This window comes from Passer domesticus, chromosome 5 (assembly GCF_036417665.1).
Source record: "Passer domesticus isolate bPasDom1 chromosome 5, bPasDom1.hap1, whole genome shotgun sequence".
Lineage (NCBI taxonomy): Eukaryota > Metazoa > Chordata > Aves > Passeriformes > Passeridae > Passer > Passer domesticus.
In genome coordinates, this window is record NC_087478.1 from 26,620,945 (window position 1) to 26,636,541 (window position 15,597).

Consider the following 15,597-nt stretch of genomic DNA (forward strand, 5'->3'; position numbering starts at 1 on the left):
TACTCAGTCTGGTTTCTTAATTTCAGTGACTGAAAATCTAATTTTTATAGTGTCCCTCAGGTAGTTAATACAAAATTCAGCTCTTCATGGTCCTTGCTTAAATTGCAAATAAGATGAGTTTAACTGTCTCATTCTTAGCAGAACAAAACCTCTGTCACAGCTTAATTCCCTTCTCTTGCAGAATCATTTGGGAGCAATGCCAGAAGTATCAGACTAAGGTGACATTGCAGTTAAAGGAGTCAAAAGATGAAGATATTTACACATCTCTATGTTTTTAAGTTGCAGAGATGCAACTATGTGCTGTGTCTTCCTTTTATCCTCACGCAATAAATAAGAGGTGAAGGTGGGGAGAGTCTTCGGCCACAAAGCACCTCTGCCCTCTGGACTCCTGAAATAGGCAGTGGCAGCCCAGCAGGACTTGTTCACAATGATGCCAACTGCCACACACTGCTCATTTTGGTGTGTTCATGCCCAGCTGGATACTCAATGCATTGTTTCATGACACCAAAAAAGCACAGGCAGTACCTATGGATATGCCTGTGCTAGTGCCTTCCGTATGGACATGCACCTGAGATGCTCCTTGATCACTTTGCCTGTTTGTGTTCATATTTCCATGGGCAGACAACCTTGTTAATAACACAAATGGTCCAGTTCTGATCATCTGTTGTCACCACTGTTCACAATAAACAGAGTGGCTACTCAGTTTCACTCAAAGTCTGTTTTTTCTTTGTATCCTAAAAAGTGAAGTTTGAATTAATAAAAAGTTTTGGTGGACTTATAAAAATGCCCAGAATCTGCCCCCTTAATGAGATGACCTTCAGAAAGTCCTCAAGTGGTAATCGCAGAAGCTCATATTAGCCCAGGGAAAAGACACGGCTTCTGTCCTTTTGTTTCAGAGAGGCAAAGTGAAGATAACCTTGACTACCTTAGCAAGAGATTAAGGCAGGTAGAGTTTGGGAAATATTTTGTAGATCATGAAGTTCTACCAGGGACCAGGAGAGCAGAGAGGGATCTGTTGCTGGGCACACACAGGGCTAAAGACTTACGATTTGGAATGGCAGAGTTTTGATCTGGTAGGATAGATTACATCAGTTTTTATTTCTGATTTTCTAACAGCATGATTTCCTTTCAATTCAAATATATTTAGATCAGCTATGGATCATCATAAATAGATCCTCAGTAGAGAATAAATTATTTGTGGCTGCAATACTGCATGTAACACAATTACTATTTGATCTGTTTGCAGTCCTGTTTTACTGTTGTATGAACAGTTTCATAATCATGGATGTTTCCTGTAGATAGGCAGAGCATTCAGGCCCAAATCTCTACCTTATGAAGTCAGAAAACAACTTTCTTCTTTTTTTTTTTTCCTTACTCTATGGAATCCAACCCAAGCGAATTTTCCTAAATGAACTGATTAGCTAGGTCATCCCACTCTGTCTTCGCCAGTTCATGACACCCTTAAGCCAAAAGTAGTTAATATTCACAACCTCTTGAGGATACTTTTGTCCTGGTCACGTGTTTGACAAATAGAGATTACAGTCATGTTTGGCTCACAGAATAAATGCTGCCACTTCCAACTTGTGTCTCCATATCACTCTGCCAGTCCTCCCCCAACAGCACAGACACAGGAGAGGTTTATTCCACTCGATAATTGGTTTCTCTTGTGAGAACTAAATGATCAAAGTGAAATTGCCAGGACATTACTTTGGCACCATCTTTAAAATTCCTCAGCATTATTTCATTGCAAGATTAAAAAGATTATCATGCACCACTTCTATCTTCAGTATTCACCATTTACAAGAATGTCAACTGGGACTGGCTATGAAAATACAGAAGCAGTTCTGTAGAATAAAAAAATAATCAAAATATATTGTTAAGAATGAAAAATATGTTGAGATTTTCTTTTCATTCTACTAGGTTGTTTTTGTAGTTGCTTTTTCCTATAATAAATCTATACAGAACCAATAGATTACATTGTCTTTCCTTCTTCTTATCTCTACTGCAAAATATAAACTACTAATTTTTAAGAAATAATCTAATTCCTTTTAGTGAACTGTGCCTTTCCCAAGTAGTAACAAAACCATGGAAAGTAAAAAGAAATCCCCACCCAGATAACCAGAAAGCATGTCACAGTGCCAGCATCAACAACATAGTAATTCATTTCAGGACTGGGAACAGTAGGCGTTTTTTTTTACTCAGAATTTATTTGTGTGAGAAAACAGAACCTAGGCTTTGATGAGAAAGGCTTTCATCTGATAATTGGATTTTTTCCATTTTTATGGGCTCCCACAGTGCTCCTGGGGCCTCATATGTTTGAGTTACTAATGCTCCCATATGGATTAAACACCTTGGACAGGCCACAGTGTTGTGCCAAAGTCAACCCTCTCTCTTAATGAGATACTGCAATACCTGTTGGAAACCTAAGTGCAGTGAATTGAAAAATATACAGTTCAGATGAAGATTCAAAATAGAAAGTAAAACACGGGCACAAGATGTTCAAACAACAACTTCCAAAAGCACTGATGGATAAATTTACAAAGAGAAAAATTTTATTTTTAAATGTCTTTTTTTGGTAAGAAATAAGAGAAGTACATTATTTTAAAAAATAAAAAGGGAAAGAAATGAATTTTCCATCATTTAAAAATGAGTTTTGATGGAAAAACAGTGGACCTGAACAAAGCTCCTCACTGAGACTGTTAGTCAGTGCTACCCATGGGGTAGGCAGGGCAGGGCATGTGGGATAAGGACGAACATTTGGAAAATGCAGCCCACTTCATTTTCCTAAGAGAAAAAGCAGGAATGCCTGTGTTCAAATACCTCCTGACAGACTGAAACGAAAAGTATGCATAGCCTGTAGTTTGCACCATAATGCAGTAACCTTTAATTTTCTTTTTGAGAGCAGTACTGATGTCAGGGAAAGGAAAATGAAAACATCAGAAAAGAAGCACTTGACAGACAAAAATATAAGTGTTTTGAACATTACAGATGGTGAAAAATCACCACTGAACTTAAGAATTTCTGATATTTCATCCACTACATGATTAAAATATCTGAGATAGGGACAGTTAACATTTCTCTCAGTCTTTTAATGAACACATCGAGGTAATGTTATTTGCAAAATCCAACTCTACCAAATTATTTATAGGGCCAGTAACAAATATATCAGCAATGCAGAAATGTAAGTAGTAGAAGTTATGCCTCTAAACTTCTACCAGAGATCAGGTCAGGTGGTGTCAAATGGCACGATGACTCCACTGTGGTTCTGAACAGAACTGTGACTTCCATGAGTTCTCGGTCTGGATGACTCTTTGCACATGATCTGAATGTTTGTTTTCTATGCAAATTAATGCATTTTGAGGAGTTTTGCTGCCAATACAGTTGTGCAGTGACACAGGTGACTCCTTGAAGCATTTCTGTTAACAGTTCCTTTCAAGTCTGCATATTATGCTGTGTGACTAACTACAGTCAAAGGAAATGGAAAAAAAAAAAAAAAACAAAAAAAAAAAAAAAACCTAAAAATCCCACCATTGACCATTAGATTAATTCATAAGGGAAAACTTCACTAAGAGCTAATTGACTGAAAGTCTTAGCAAGTTAGTGAGAGGCTGTATCAATACCTAACAATAGAATGGATTGTATCTTGGATATTCTTACCCTGGAGGAGGACATTCACTTGAGTTACAGATTTGCTCTAACAGGGAATCTTTTTGTGTGGTAGAATTATTAACTACTAATTAAAGGGAGAGGGGAATAAAGCAGCAAAAAAACCTACCAGCTGTAATTATAGTAAGACACTTCATACAAACCCTTCCCATTCCTGCCTGGCTCTGGTACTACCTTCACCCACCTTCTTCCTCTTCCTAACAGCTGGAGACCTGTGCTTGTCAGCTGGGCTGAGGCACTAGCTTTTCCCGTTTTAAAGAACAGCACTATTTGGTTCTTGCCCTTATCCTGTCTAGTTATACAGAGAATAGAAATCATAGAATATGCAGTCATTTCAGCATAAATATACCTGAAGCATAACTATTCACTGTACAGCAGAATTTCTCACTATGTGATCAGTGTTTAGTTTAAATCACTATTTCTGTGACTACATTTCAAAAACCATTAAAACCCCAAAATTTTATAGCTTTTCTACTGATATTTGAGACTGCTAGCACTCAGAAAACTGAAATGTGATGAAACACAGTATAATGTAGACAGATTACATGTCACCAGATGTAAGTGCCACAAAGAGTCTCTGGGAATGCAGATCCCTTCTCACCTGAAAGAACCTTGATGATACTCCTTCCATACTCCTCAGATCAGATTGCAAACATTGAAAGGAAATAAATAGCTACATCCATATAACACCCACACACCAGCAATCAAATGGCATTTGAAATAAAGATATGCAGATTTATTTTTACAGCAAAGGGAAATATTTGAATTTGAACCTAAAGGGATACTAAGGAATAGAATAATAATTGGTTCTCTGCCAATTAATCCTGTGCTAGAACAAATGGGTCTGAATGCCAAATGAAAGTGTCACTTTTAGCACCCACTTTTATTTTGAGTATGTATATGTGTGGGTATGGGGTGTACACAGGTGTCCAGTTAACTGCTTACACATCAGGAAATGCATGGAAAATCAAATCCTATGGAGTGAAGCCAAAAAACCTGAACTGCTGCTATGCAGCTGATACCTGCAAGCCACAATGGAATTTGAAACTAAAGTAGGGGTTCAATGTTACAAGCACATCAAATCCTTTTATTTTTTAAATTATATTAAGCTGCTTGGCACTTTATAAATTTACATAAAGAGTTAATTCAAACCACGTGCTAGTAAGAGCTGGCAAAAGCTTTTTCTGACTTTGTGCTGCCTTGTCAAGATTTGTCACTGTCCCTCAATCACACCAAATGATGAACAATTCATGGTTCACTCTGAAAACATATTCAAGTTTAATTAGATCAGGTTTCTTTTCAATTATGTTTCAATTTGTTGGACTAGGTAGTAATACAATTTTACTACTTAGAAATCCAGAATCACAGATGGGGAAGTACTTTAGGACACAAAATATCTAAGAAACTTTTATGTATCTTTGTCAATCTTTACAGGAATTCATTCTTACAAGACAGTAGTGATTGAAGCACTGAGTCAGGCTTGCACAACACAGAAACTTCCTGAATGTGCTGCAGAACTGCAGAGAAATATATTTTTACAGCAAAAAAAAAACAATTTTTCAGCTTCCTTATCCACAAAATAAGGGACGATGGTAAAATATCAATATGTCTTGTGAGCAGAGGGAATGTGACAAAACAAGAAAAAGCTCTCAGCATTTATGCAGAAGTACTGTTATCCTCAGGGTCTCTGTCTGCGAGATGAATGCTCCCCGTGAACACGGATTCCTCTTGAGCCGAGGTATTCTCCAGCTGCTTATTTGTGCAATATGGAATCTGGCCACAGAAATACATGTAAATCCATGGGTTGGCACAACTATTTAGATTGCCAAGGAGCATTATAATGGTGAATGCCGAACCTAGAACAAAACAGTAAAAGGAATAAGAGACAAATTAAAGCACTTTTATGAATATAAGGCACATTTTCCCAGTCTGCTGCTTTCTTCTGTATCTATTCATATATTAAAACTAATCCAATAATAGGAAATTCCCATATCAATGCAATTTGCAATTGCTGAAGGTAAAAAACACACTCTATTGTATGCATTCAGAGTTAAATAGTTTCATATAGCTCTTTTTGGAAGTAGTTGCATTAATTTTAAAAACAATTACTAAGCTGTTAAACAGATACAAATAAATACATGTATATATTTTTACATAAATGTATGTAGAATAAGACTCAAATTCACACTGACAGGAGGAATTCTTAAAGTTCAGAAATGACTGTTTTTATCAGGCAGGATTATTATATTTTTTCTCTTTTATTCCTCTTTATTTAGAATAGGTGATTTAAAGTCACATATACAGTCTGCCTTTCACAAAGAGGCAATAGCATAAATTTGTTTACACCATGGTGTTTGATAACTCTCTCAGGCTTGCTTTTTTGTTTTATAAACAGCTGGCTGACAACTTTTGGTTGTTTCATAGTTTACTACAGAGATTTAGTCCATACAATTTCAATAGTAAAAAAAATCAGATGTCTTATAACACCACTGTTCTACCCAGTAAATAATTTAATTACTTTGAATAGTCAGTTGCTTCTTTTCACCTCAAGAACCCAAAACACTGCTGTTATAATACATAAAACCTCTAAAAGTCTGAGGCTTTGCTGAAGCACATGATACTTACACCATGCTGTTAGTGAATCTTTAAATGGTTAATCACTCAAGACACACACACAAAACAGACACATGATGTCTTGATCACATAACACAAGAAGCTCCCTGTACCTAATTAAACACAGGAGATAATCAATCCAGGTATTTATTTTTAATCCTCCTCAAATGACCACATGTAACCTTTACACAGAAGCAAAATGCAAACATAAAGCACTCGACAGCAGCGTGCTAGCCTGCTCTGCAGCTGTGGCTGAGGAGGGAGAGCATCTTACCTTCGGTCAGGATGCTGGGGAACCACACGGACCACAGCTGGGCAATGAAGAAAGGTGACCAGCAGAGAACATAGGCAACAACTGTCACCACTGTCATTTTCACTGTCTTGATCATAGCCTTTGAAATACAGTTCACACTGCTTGCTCGGGATGGCAGGACTTGATTCTGATTTGTTGCTTCACATTCATTCTGTTTTTTCACATTTATATTTCTTCTGATTATTTTGCAAATCTTGACCTGGCATGTGATAAGGATTGCTGAGGGAATGAAGAATATAACTACAAAAATCCAAGTCACATATGCCTTTGGGCCCCAAGGCTGAATAAATTCACCCCAACATTCAAAGACACCTGGAGATATTTCAGTCTTAGAAAAGATAAATACCTGTGGTAGGCTAAGAATCAGTGCTATAGACCAGCTGCTGCATATGGGGATGTTCCAGAGAGCTCTCTTCTTCTGGAAAGTGACCATAGGGTAGCAAACAGCTTGATATCTGTCCACTGTCATGACCACTATCATATAAGTAGAGGCAAACATGCCCAGCAATTGTAGATACTTGATAATTCTGCACAAGAAATCTGGCCCTATGAAAACATCCGTAATATCCCATATGAGTTGAGGCAGCACTTGGAAAAAAGCTACCACTAAGTCAGCAATGCTGAGGTGAAGCATGAACACATACATCCTAGAAAGCTTCTTTCTTCTTCGCCACAGCACCAGTATGAGAATGAAATTGCCCACAGACGCTGTCAGAAATATGACCCCCAGTACAGCGATCTCTACTTGTGCTAATTGCTCATCTCTTTCTGGTCTTCCAATAGGATCTGACTGATTTGTCAAACTCAGGAATCTGTGAGGAGGAGGACTCTCGTTCTGACGTGTGTTATCCTGCACAGAAAATGAAAAATTCTTCATAGTGCACAGAAGCTACTCACAGTAGCTGCCACTTGCGACTGAGGTTGACAGCTGTGAAGCACCGGCTGGCAAACAAACCAGCCTGGTTCGAGTTTCAGGATATCTTCAAGCAAATCTTCCTGCTCATGCGAACTAAAGCAGTGGGACTTGGATTGTGATAAAATTCTGCCTCTTGCTGGCATGCAAAAAGGCTTTATATAGGCTCCCAGCAGACAGAGCCTTATGTAACTGCAGAGCCCTCGGGTAGGCTGCAGGGACAGCAGCCAATGGCAGACCGAGCCACACAATTGGGGGAAATATATAAATAAAAAGCAAACTTCAGAGGCTCAATGTGATTCAATTACTCACTTCAGTCAAAACCCGAACTTGTAAATAGCTGTGGCCAGACTCATACTCAAATGACCTTACTCAGGAGAGTTCTTGCAAAAATTTTTCTACGCAAACCAGAGGCGCACACTTTAGGAGAAGCGGGAGGAAGCTTTATATGTAGATAAAATTGGATCCCTGAGGTCAGGCACATCGTAACGGCAACCTCCAGGCTCCTGGGGCATGACCACATCCTAAATGCTTCACAGAGAAAGAAATGCATTTTTCCATAGCCCTTTTTTCCTTCTCTTTTTTGGAGTCACCTGGTTCTAAAATAAGAAGAAAAATATTTGTACTGCCCTAAAAATATTATTTTGTTTCAAAACAGGGTCACGACTTAGAGGTTTTTTCTCAGCAAAATGAAAAACAACACAAGTGAAATAAATTACTTTTATTGGGACTGTGGGTCTACTGAGAATTTAATTTAAAAAAAAGAAAATTCAGTGGCAAATCCAACTGAGGAAAAGGACTCTATCATGAAACAATACCCAAAGGTCTCTATTCTATTATAGTGCTAAAGTCTGTGAGATAATTTTTCAGTATCTAAAACTTTTCATTTTTGTAAATAGAAATTGTATCATGAACACAGGAAATTCATTGTTCTTCAACTTTCCTGTATGACTTTTGCATAAAGTTTGTGGCAGATAAGAATAGAAAATTTAAACTGATTTCTTTTTTTTTAAATCTCTCAGCCTGCCCTATTAACCACAAAAGAGAGACTAAATAAAATTGATCTGTTTAATATGAAAAATAACAGATATTTGTATGCCATATTACTTGAAGCTAGGCACTCGTATCCTTCTGGTTACAGTCAGGACACTGGTAGTTTGAAGTCTTTCTGAGGAGCAAACCAGTAAGGTGAAAAGCAATATCCATGCTGCCTATAGAGTAAATAATACTGAACCTAAGCTGATTTATCACTGTGATCACTATTATATTATAAGACCAGCTCAGGAAGCTCACAGGCAGACTATCACTTCTATGCTACTAAAGGTTTTCATGTACCAACAAACAGATGAAGGGCAAAATTCATAAAGAGGATGCTGTAGTAGACTACAAAACTTTGGAAAACCTACATGATCTCTTTGCTCTCCCTCTTTCCCCCTTATCTGCCACCATGCAATGGATGTTAATAGCTCATGAAAGGGTAAGACTGTGAGAACAGACAACAGAGAAGCTGAACAATCTCAGGAAACTTTTCCACTGACAGCAGCTGTAAGTATCCATTATCTAGACTTGGCTGAACACTGCTGCAGCTGCCTGAGTCCACAAAAGCTCTTCTCTAAGATTGTGTTGCAAAGAGTATGAATCACAACAACTTAATCTAATATACCTGAATTTTTTTTTCCTAAATTAAGGCCTATTTGTAGGAAACTTGGATTACTGAGGTTGTTTCCTTTTAGTTCCTTTCCCCCCCCCCCCCCCCCCCAGTCTGGAATCTAGCTCAATTAGTGGGAAATTGGCATAGAAAGACCAGAAGGGAACAAATGTGTTTGCCTTAACCCTCACTCTCCCTTCACCCAGCAACTCGCAGAAGAGTAACTGCCTTGACCACAAACAATAAACCCCTGGAAATGCTGCTGATGGCAAACACTGTGCTGGAGAGCAGCTGGGCTGATCTCAGGTTCTGTCTTTTGATGGAGACTAAGTTTCAGATGTGTGCTTCATTTACCTTGACCAACTTCAATCCACAACTTAACAAAAAGCCAAGCGGGATTTTTATTCTTCCAGCAAGATATGATGTAAGCACATACATCTCTACAGAGGTAGGATTAAGTGGGTTGAAACAGGAACATGTTGAAGAGAATATTAATTTCGGGGTCAGGCATGGAAGATAAACAAAAATTTATATTTCATTATTATATTTCAATATCAAGAAATTATATGCAAGAAGCTCAGTATATGCGACAGAAGTCAGTCCTGGGATACTGTTGGAAGACTAACCAGAATATCATACTTATGTGTATGATTTTTCACAATAGATAAGGTATGGATAGACACATATTTCAGGCAAATGTGTTTTATCACCTAGAATGGTCCAACAAGATCCCTGGGAACACACAACTCTTCCTCAGTCTACACATGCACACAGCACAGTGTCTGGGCAACAGCCCAGGTGTTGGATCCAGATGTGGACACAGGCTAAAGGGCAAGCACACTGTGAAACAAGTAGGCTTCTCTATGTTTATTAAAAGGGTGGTGGCCCTCCTTGTAAAAATTGTCCTAGTGATGCAAGACTCTATTCCATCTTGCATATAATCAGTCCAATATATGTCAATGGTTTCATAACTTTATAATTGTTCCCTTTCAATCTTTTTCATCCAAGCAAGCAGATAGTCAGGATAATGTTAAATTGAAATTTAATCCACTCTGGGAATATAACTTGCTGAGAAAAGAAAATTAAGACAACTGATGAAAATGTTCAAGCAGCCTTAGCTGTTCTTTTATGACAATATTGTCCTCCCATTGCCCAGCTTTGCTTCATTCCAAACTGTATCTGTCCAAGTTAAATTATTTTTCTAAATTATTTTAATTAACTTCTGCTGAACTTCTCAGTGTGGACTGACATCTAATGTTTGTTAGTTAGCTAAAGGGAGAGATTCAGCTCACAGATTAAGACTCCAACTTAGCTATCTGCTCTGAATTTCAGAATCACACAGCTGCTCAATGCAGGGACAACACTGCACCCAGAGCATTTCACCCAGGGTTTGTCCAGTCAGTTCTTGAAAACCACCAAGAGCTTAGAATCCCAAACCTCCCTAGGTAACTGGTTACAAATGTTTATTTTCATTGCAAGAAAAAGCTTTCCTTATGTGTCACCAGAACCTCCCCTTATTCAGGCCACCTTCTCTTGTTCTTCTGGCATGACTTAAGTAAAAACCTGGCTCAGATTCTTGTCACCATCCCCCTAGGCACTGCACGGGCACTGTTAGTGCCTCTGAAGCTGTCTCTCCTCTAGGCTGAACAAGCTACATTGGGTGCATTGTGGAAAATGTTGTATTCAAGGAGTCAGTGATCTTGAACAGTACATGTCTGTTCCACTGAGCCTTGTACTTAAAGCCTGTGTTGACAGTGGTGAATATTTTGAATTAGATGACATCCCAGCCTGTCAGGAGAAAATACATGTGATTGTTTGCCACACAAAAGAAAAGCTCCACATTTTGGGAAGAAGGTGGAATTCTTACACAGATGACATCTGTGCTGGGGAATATCCATGTAATGTGTCAGATGTTGCATAAAAATGGAGTTCCCAGCATTGGAAGGGACCTAAGATTTCCTAACTATCCATATTGCTGGGGTTTAGCCTACTTTAATAAAACAGCTATTTTACTACCCTCTTTATTGTTGCACCCCCTGGTGCAGAGCACAAGCCCAGCTCACTCAGCCTCCCTCACTAGGCTACATCTTCCAGCCCTCTGACGATCTTCACAGTGCTATGCTGAGCTCACTCATGCTCATCAACACCTCTCCTGTGCAGGAGCTCCAGAGGAAATATTCCATGTGTGGTGAGTGGGGAGTGCTGAGCTGGTGGGGAATAAACACTTCCAATGACCTATGAATTCCACGTGACCTGTGTGTGTGTCAAGTCCTATCACAACCTTTGCCTTTCAAAAACTGCATGAATTGCTGTGCATTGCAGATTTCTCTGCCAAGCCAGGTGAGGAATATATGTGGAAGCAGAAATATATACATTTTAGGGTTAAATGCCTTCGACCAGTTTCTCAAACTCAGAAACTGTTTCATTTTTGACAGACATTACTTATTAAACACAACTTGTGAAGGAAGAGGTTTGCAGTCTTTTACTTTGGAATGGATAAGCAAGTTCTAAAATGTTCCTATTTAAGAAAAGATCAAATGGGAAATATTGCTGTCTGCTTTTGATGTAAGAAACCCAGGTCTGCCTCTTTTCTCAGTGAGATTCTGCAGATGTGAAGAGCTAGTAGATTACCATTAGGTGCACTTGACAAGTCATGAAAACCAACTAATTAAGAAAAACAAATTTTTGCATTATTTGCTACATATTTAGAGGATTTTAGAGAAATCAAAAATTATTTCCTTACTGCTGATGTGATTCTATTTACTTCCAAACATTAAAATGTACAAACAGCTTCCATAGGCCCTATAGGGAGGAAAGGTCTAGAATGTGCAGTAAAAGACTCAGTTACCAAGAAGATGATAGAACCATTTAATTCTTAATACTTTTTTACATAAAATACTTACTTAGTAACATATTCTAGGGTAGATAAAAGGAGTCACCATAGTAATTGCCCTATTGATAGGGACTACATTTGAAGAGATGTATTAAGTAATGTAAATACATATCAGTAGCATGAAATTTTATGAGAACTGCTTCTGGAAGTAGTGCAATTCATTGCAAATGGATTCTTTCCTACAGGAGATTAGTCAAAGTTACACATGAATACTGTTCAATACTTAGCCTGTAGCACAGCTGCATTTACAGCAAGGGAGGTCCATATTTTTCACTAATGTAATACTGCTTATTTCCAGAACCTGAGAGATAAACTACTTTGCTGTAAGTCTTTTTCATTGAACTAAAATTACGTACACCTTAATGATGTTGTACAATCTCCTACAGTTCTGGATTCTAAAAAAAAAAATCCCACCATTAGTACTGTAGTTATTTAATATACAAGGTTCTTTGGACCCAGCTTCACAGTACACTTCAACCTTATATAGTTAAAAAGTTACATCTAAAGGCAATGTGCCAAGAGAAGACAGAGACAAATACATCACCTATTACAGACAGCACATAATGAGTCATGCAATGGAGCTACCAATGCCATTGTCACCACACAAGGAAACACAAAATGACAAATAGCATCAATAACTTTATTCCTCAGAGAGAGTTAAGCTTTGATTCGGACAATAACATTTCTGGTCAGGAAGGAGAGCTCTTAAGTGAAACCAAAAGATTATTAGAAAATGTCAAGGCAACCTGAAATCTCATCCATTTCCAGTCAAGATGAACTAGACACCACCCTTAACTTTTCTAATTCATATCATAATGAACACAGGACAACATTTTCTCCTGCTAGCCCTGTTTATACACCAAAAGAGAACTGTGCACATCTCTGTTTGTTGCACATGTGTTATGTGCGTGTAAACGCTGCTCTCCTGCACACACGTGACCATGATGTCTTTCACTTTATAAGAAACTATGTTCATTTCCCAAATGAGTAAATTAATTGTGTATTTAAAGGAAGAGGGTACTACTTTAGTAAAATTAAAGGCTACATCAAATCAAATGCAGGTCTATACAGCCTTAGAATGTAAGACTGCAACACATCAAACTACACTTACTGTTAGGCAATATTTTGGAACAAGACCTTTCTAAATTGAGTGCATCCTCCAGCAGGAATTAGTCACAGGCATGAAAGCCAGAGGGGAAAAAAATGTCTATGAGCCCCCTGTGACTTGTAACTAGGCATGTCCCAGATACTCACCACAAAACAGTACCACTAACTACGTAGAGTACTACGCGCCTCTTTTTAATCCCCACGGAGATTACGTCTGAAACAATAACTTTTTAATCTGTTTTAGCAAGAACTTTATTATTTGTTGTTGCCAACCTCATTCTTTAGGTAAGTTTCTGATTTTACAGCTGTTACTGACAGCAGTGAATGAAGGTGCTACTGGGTCCAAAGCCTCGAACCAGTTTGCTTAATTCATGTTCTTATTATGGTGCTAGAATTATCTTCCACAATTTGTAAGCCATTCTCTAAGTAATGCTTTTTTCCTATTGCTGCTGTAAAATTTCATGCAACTTTAATAAAGTGTTTCCCCATAGAATACAGAGCTTTTACTCTTTCTTGTACAACTTCCATCAGGCTATTTTAAGACAGAAATAAATTGTTATAAATCAGTTACACAGGTTTCTGCCAAAAACTGTCTTTTTCATTTGCAGTATTCCAGACAGTCTGGGTTCTCTATTAGGATGTTAAATGGCCTGATAGCTCACCTGCCACCAGGGTTGTGGAAAACAACTGACAGAAAAGGAGCTTCACCAAGGCTGGTCAGAGCAAAGAAAAATGGAGAAGTAATGTGTAACTTTAGGAGAAGAACTATGATGAACTGGTTTGGATGAAGAATTACAAAACACTTTTTCCACAGATGAGAAGTTAAAAACAGAGCTTTTTATTAAAGAGAAAAATGCTAAGATGGTACCTAGTACAATACTGAAATGTCCAGATCAACCACATCAATAATTTAATTAAAAGACAATGTAAATAAAAATGACAGTCAGTCTCTCCAGCAATACTGAGTAAGCAGTTGCAAACACTATGGACAGTGAATCAACACCAGCACACCTAGAGATTCTGCATTTTGATCTCCTTCCATTTACACAAAAAACCCTTGGGTGACACTCATACAATCATACACTGAACCAGATGCTACAGTAACAAAATTCACATCTATCACTTATTGAGTGATGAAAGGTAACAGAATGCCTCTTATAATAATCACAGGACGCTGAAGAGGAATTTATAATATGACCTCTAACACAAGTTGATTTTTAAATTCTAAGTAATCAACTACATTATTCATATCTAGTTTATAATTATTATTGATTGGCACACTCTTGTTTTGGCAGATAGATTTATAGAATGCACAAAAGGGCAGAGACCATCAGCTATGAGCAATGTAGACACAAGAAATCAAGCACTGAGGAAGAAAGACAAGGTGGGTTTTCATGGGTTTGTTACAGTTCTAGTGCTGTGTATGCACCTCACGATTAGCTAGAAGAACAGACATTTCAGAGTGAGATTCAGAAATTTGGGGATTCTGACCCTTCTTTTTTGAAGGATGTATCTGGGAGAGGAAGGGGATAACAATCCAAAATATTCACTGGCTTTTAGGTGAACTGATTACATAATGTTTGGCACACTATAATATTCTTTGAAGAGAGTTGCCCCCTTAGCAAACATGTTACTTACAAATTATTGTCTAAGATTCAATGACAATAAGGAGCAAAGCAAGCCAATTACTTTGGGTAACTGAAGCAAAGCAAAGACACTAAGCAGCTGCAATCTAAGTCTTACATCATTTCCTCTTTGGATTTACAGAAGACAATTTCACAACGATGTGACTACCTGGCAAGGACAGTTTTTTTGGAAAGTTTGTCTTTTATTTGAGTTGCTTAACCCTTTCTAAAGCTCCTAGAATTTTTAGCTGTTTGACGAGATCAAAGTATTGAAGGGAAGTAACAGATAAAAAATATTAAAATAATGCAGAAAAATTCCACTTGATTATTTTCAGTGTTTGTGCCAAAAACCACATCCAAATGAAAGGTTGCAGAAAGATCCATCCTGTCACAAGCATGTGTTCAATTGTCTTAATTCTTTTTACTTTCAGAGTTTTCAGTGAATATTCATTCAAGTTGGAAATTAATTAAATAGTCTATCCCTGAAAACAATGAAATGTTTTCCCATTTTTGTCTGCCATCTAGTGTTAAGAGGCAGAATACTTGTGTTTGCAAAGCCTAAAATATTTGCTAGCACTACACAGCTTCTGTCCATGTCATATTATGCTGATGAAAATACAAAACGGTGTTTTCCCTGCATTATTATTAGCAGAATACTGCTCTACCAATATACGTTAACTTGTCACAGTGCCTTGAAATACTTTTAAAATTTGTTTGAGTCTCTTAGGTGATAGTTCTGTATTTTCAGAATAGCATCCATAATCAATATGACAAGTAAAAAGAAACTAATGCTATATATAAAAATGCTATTCATATAAT

The 15,597-nt window shown here is 37.7% G+C and overlaps 1 protein-coding gene across 1 annotated transcript; it reads right to left on the reverse strand.

The window, feature by feature from the left end:
- Positions 1–975: 975 nt before the first annotated feature.
- LOC135301895 (arg8-vasotocin receptor-like) lies at positions 976–7,851 on the reverse strand. The gene is made up of 2 exons (XM_064422405.1): positions 6,554–7,851; positions 976–5,522 (listed from the first exon to the last, which is right to left on the reverse strand). The coding sequence occupies exons 1-2, from the start codon at positions 7,467–7,469 to the stop codon at positions 5,323–5,325; spliced, it is 1,116 nt and encodes a 371-aa protein (XP_064278475.1). The 5' UTR covers positions 7,470–7,851; the 3' UTR covers positions 976–5,322.
- Between the last annotated feature and the right edge of the window lie 7,746 nt (positions 7,852–15,597).

Bases quoted from the DNA above. Each gene is read 5' to 3' on its own strand.
- LOC135301895 (XM_064422405.1), bottom strand. From the start codon at position 7,469: ATGAAGAATTTTTCATTTTCTGTGCAGGATAACACACGTCAGAACGAG. The intron at 5,523-6,553 runs GTAAGATGCTCT...GTTTTGTTCTAG, and splicing joins CCCCAGCATCCTGACCGAAG to GTTCGGCATTCACCATTATA.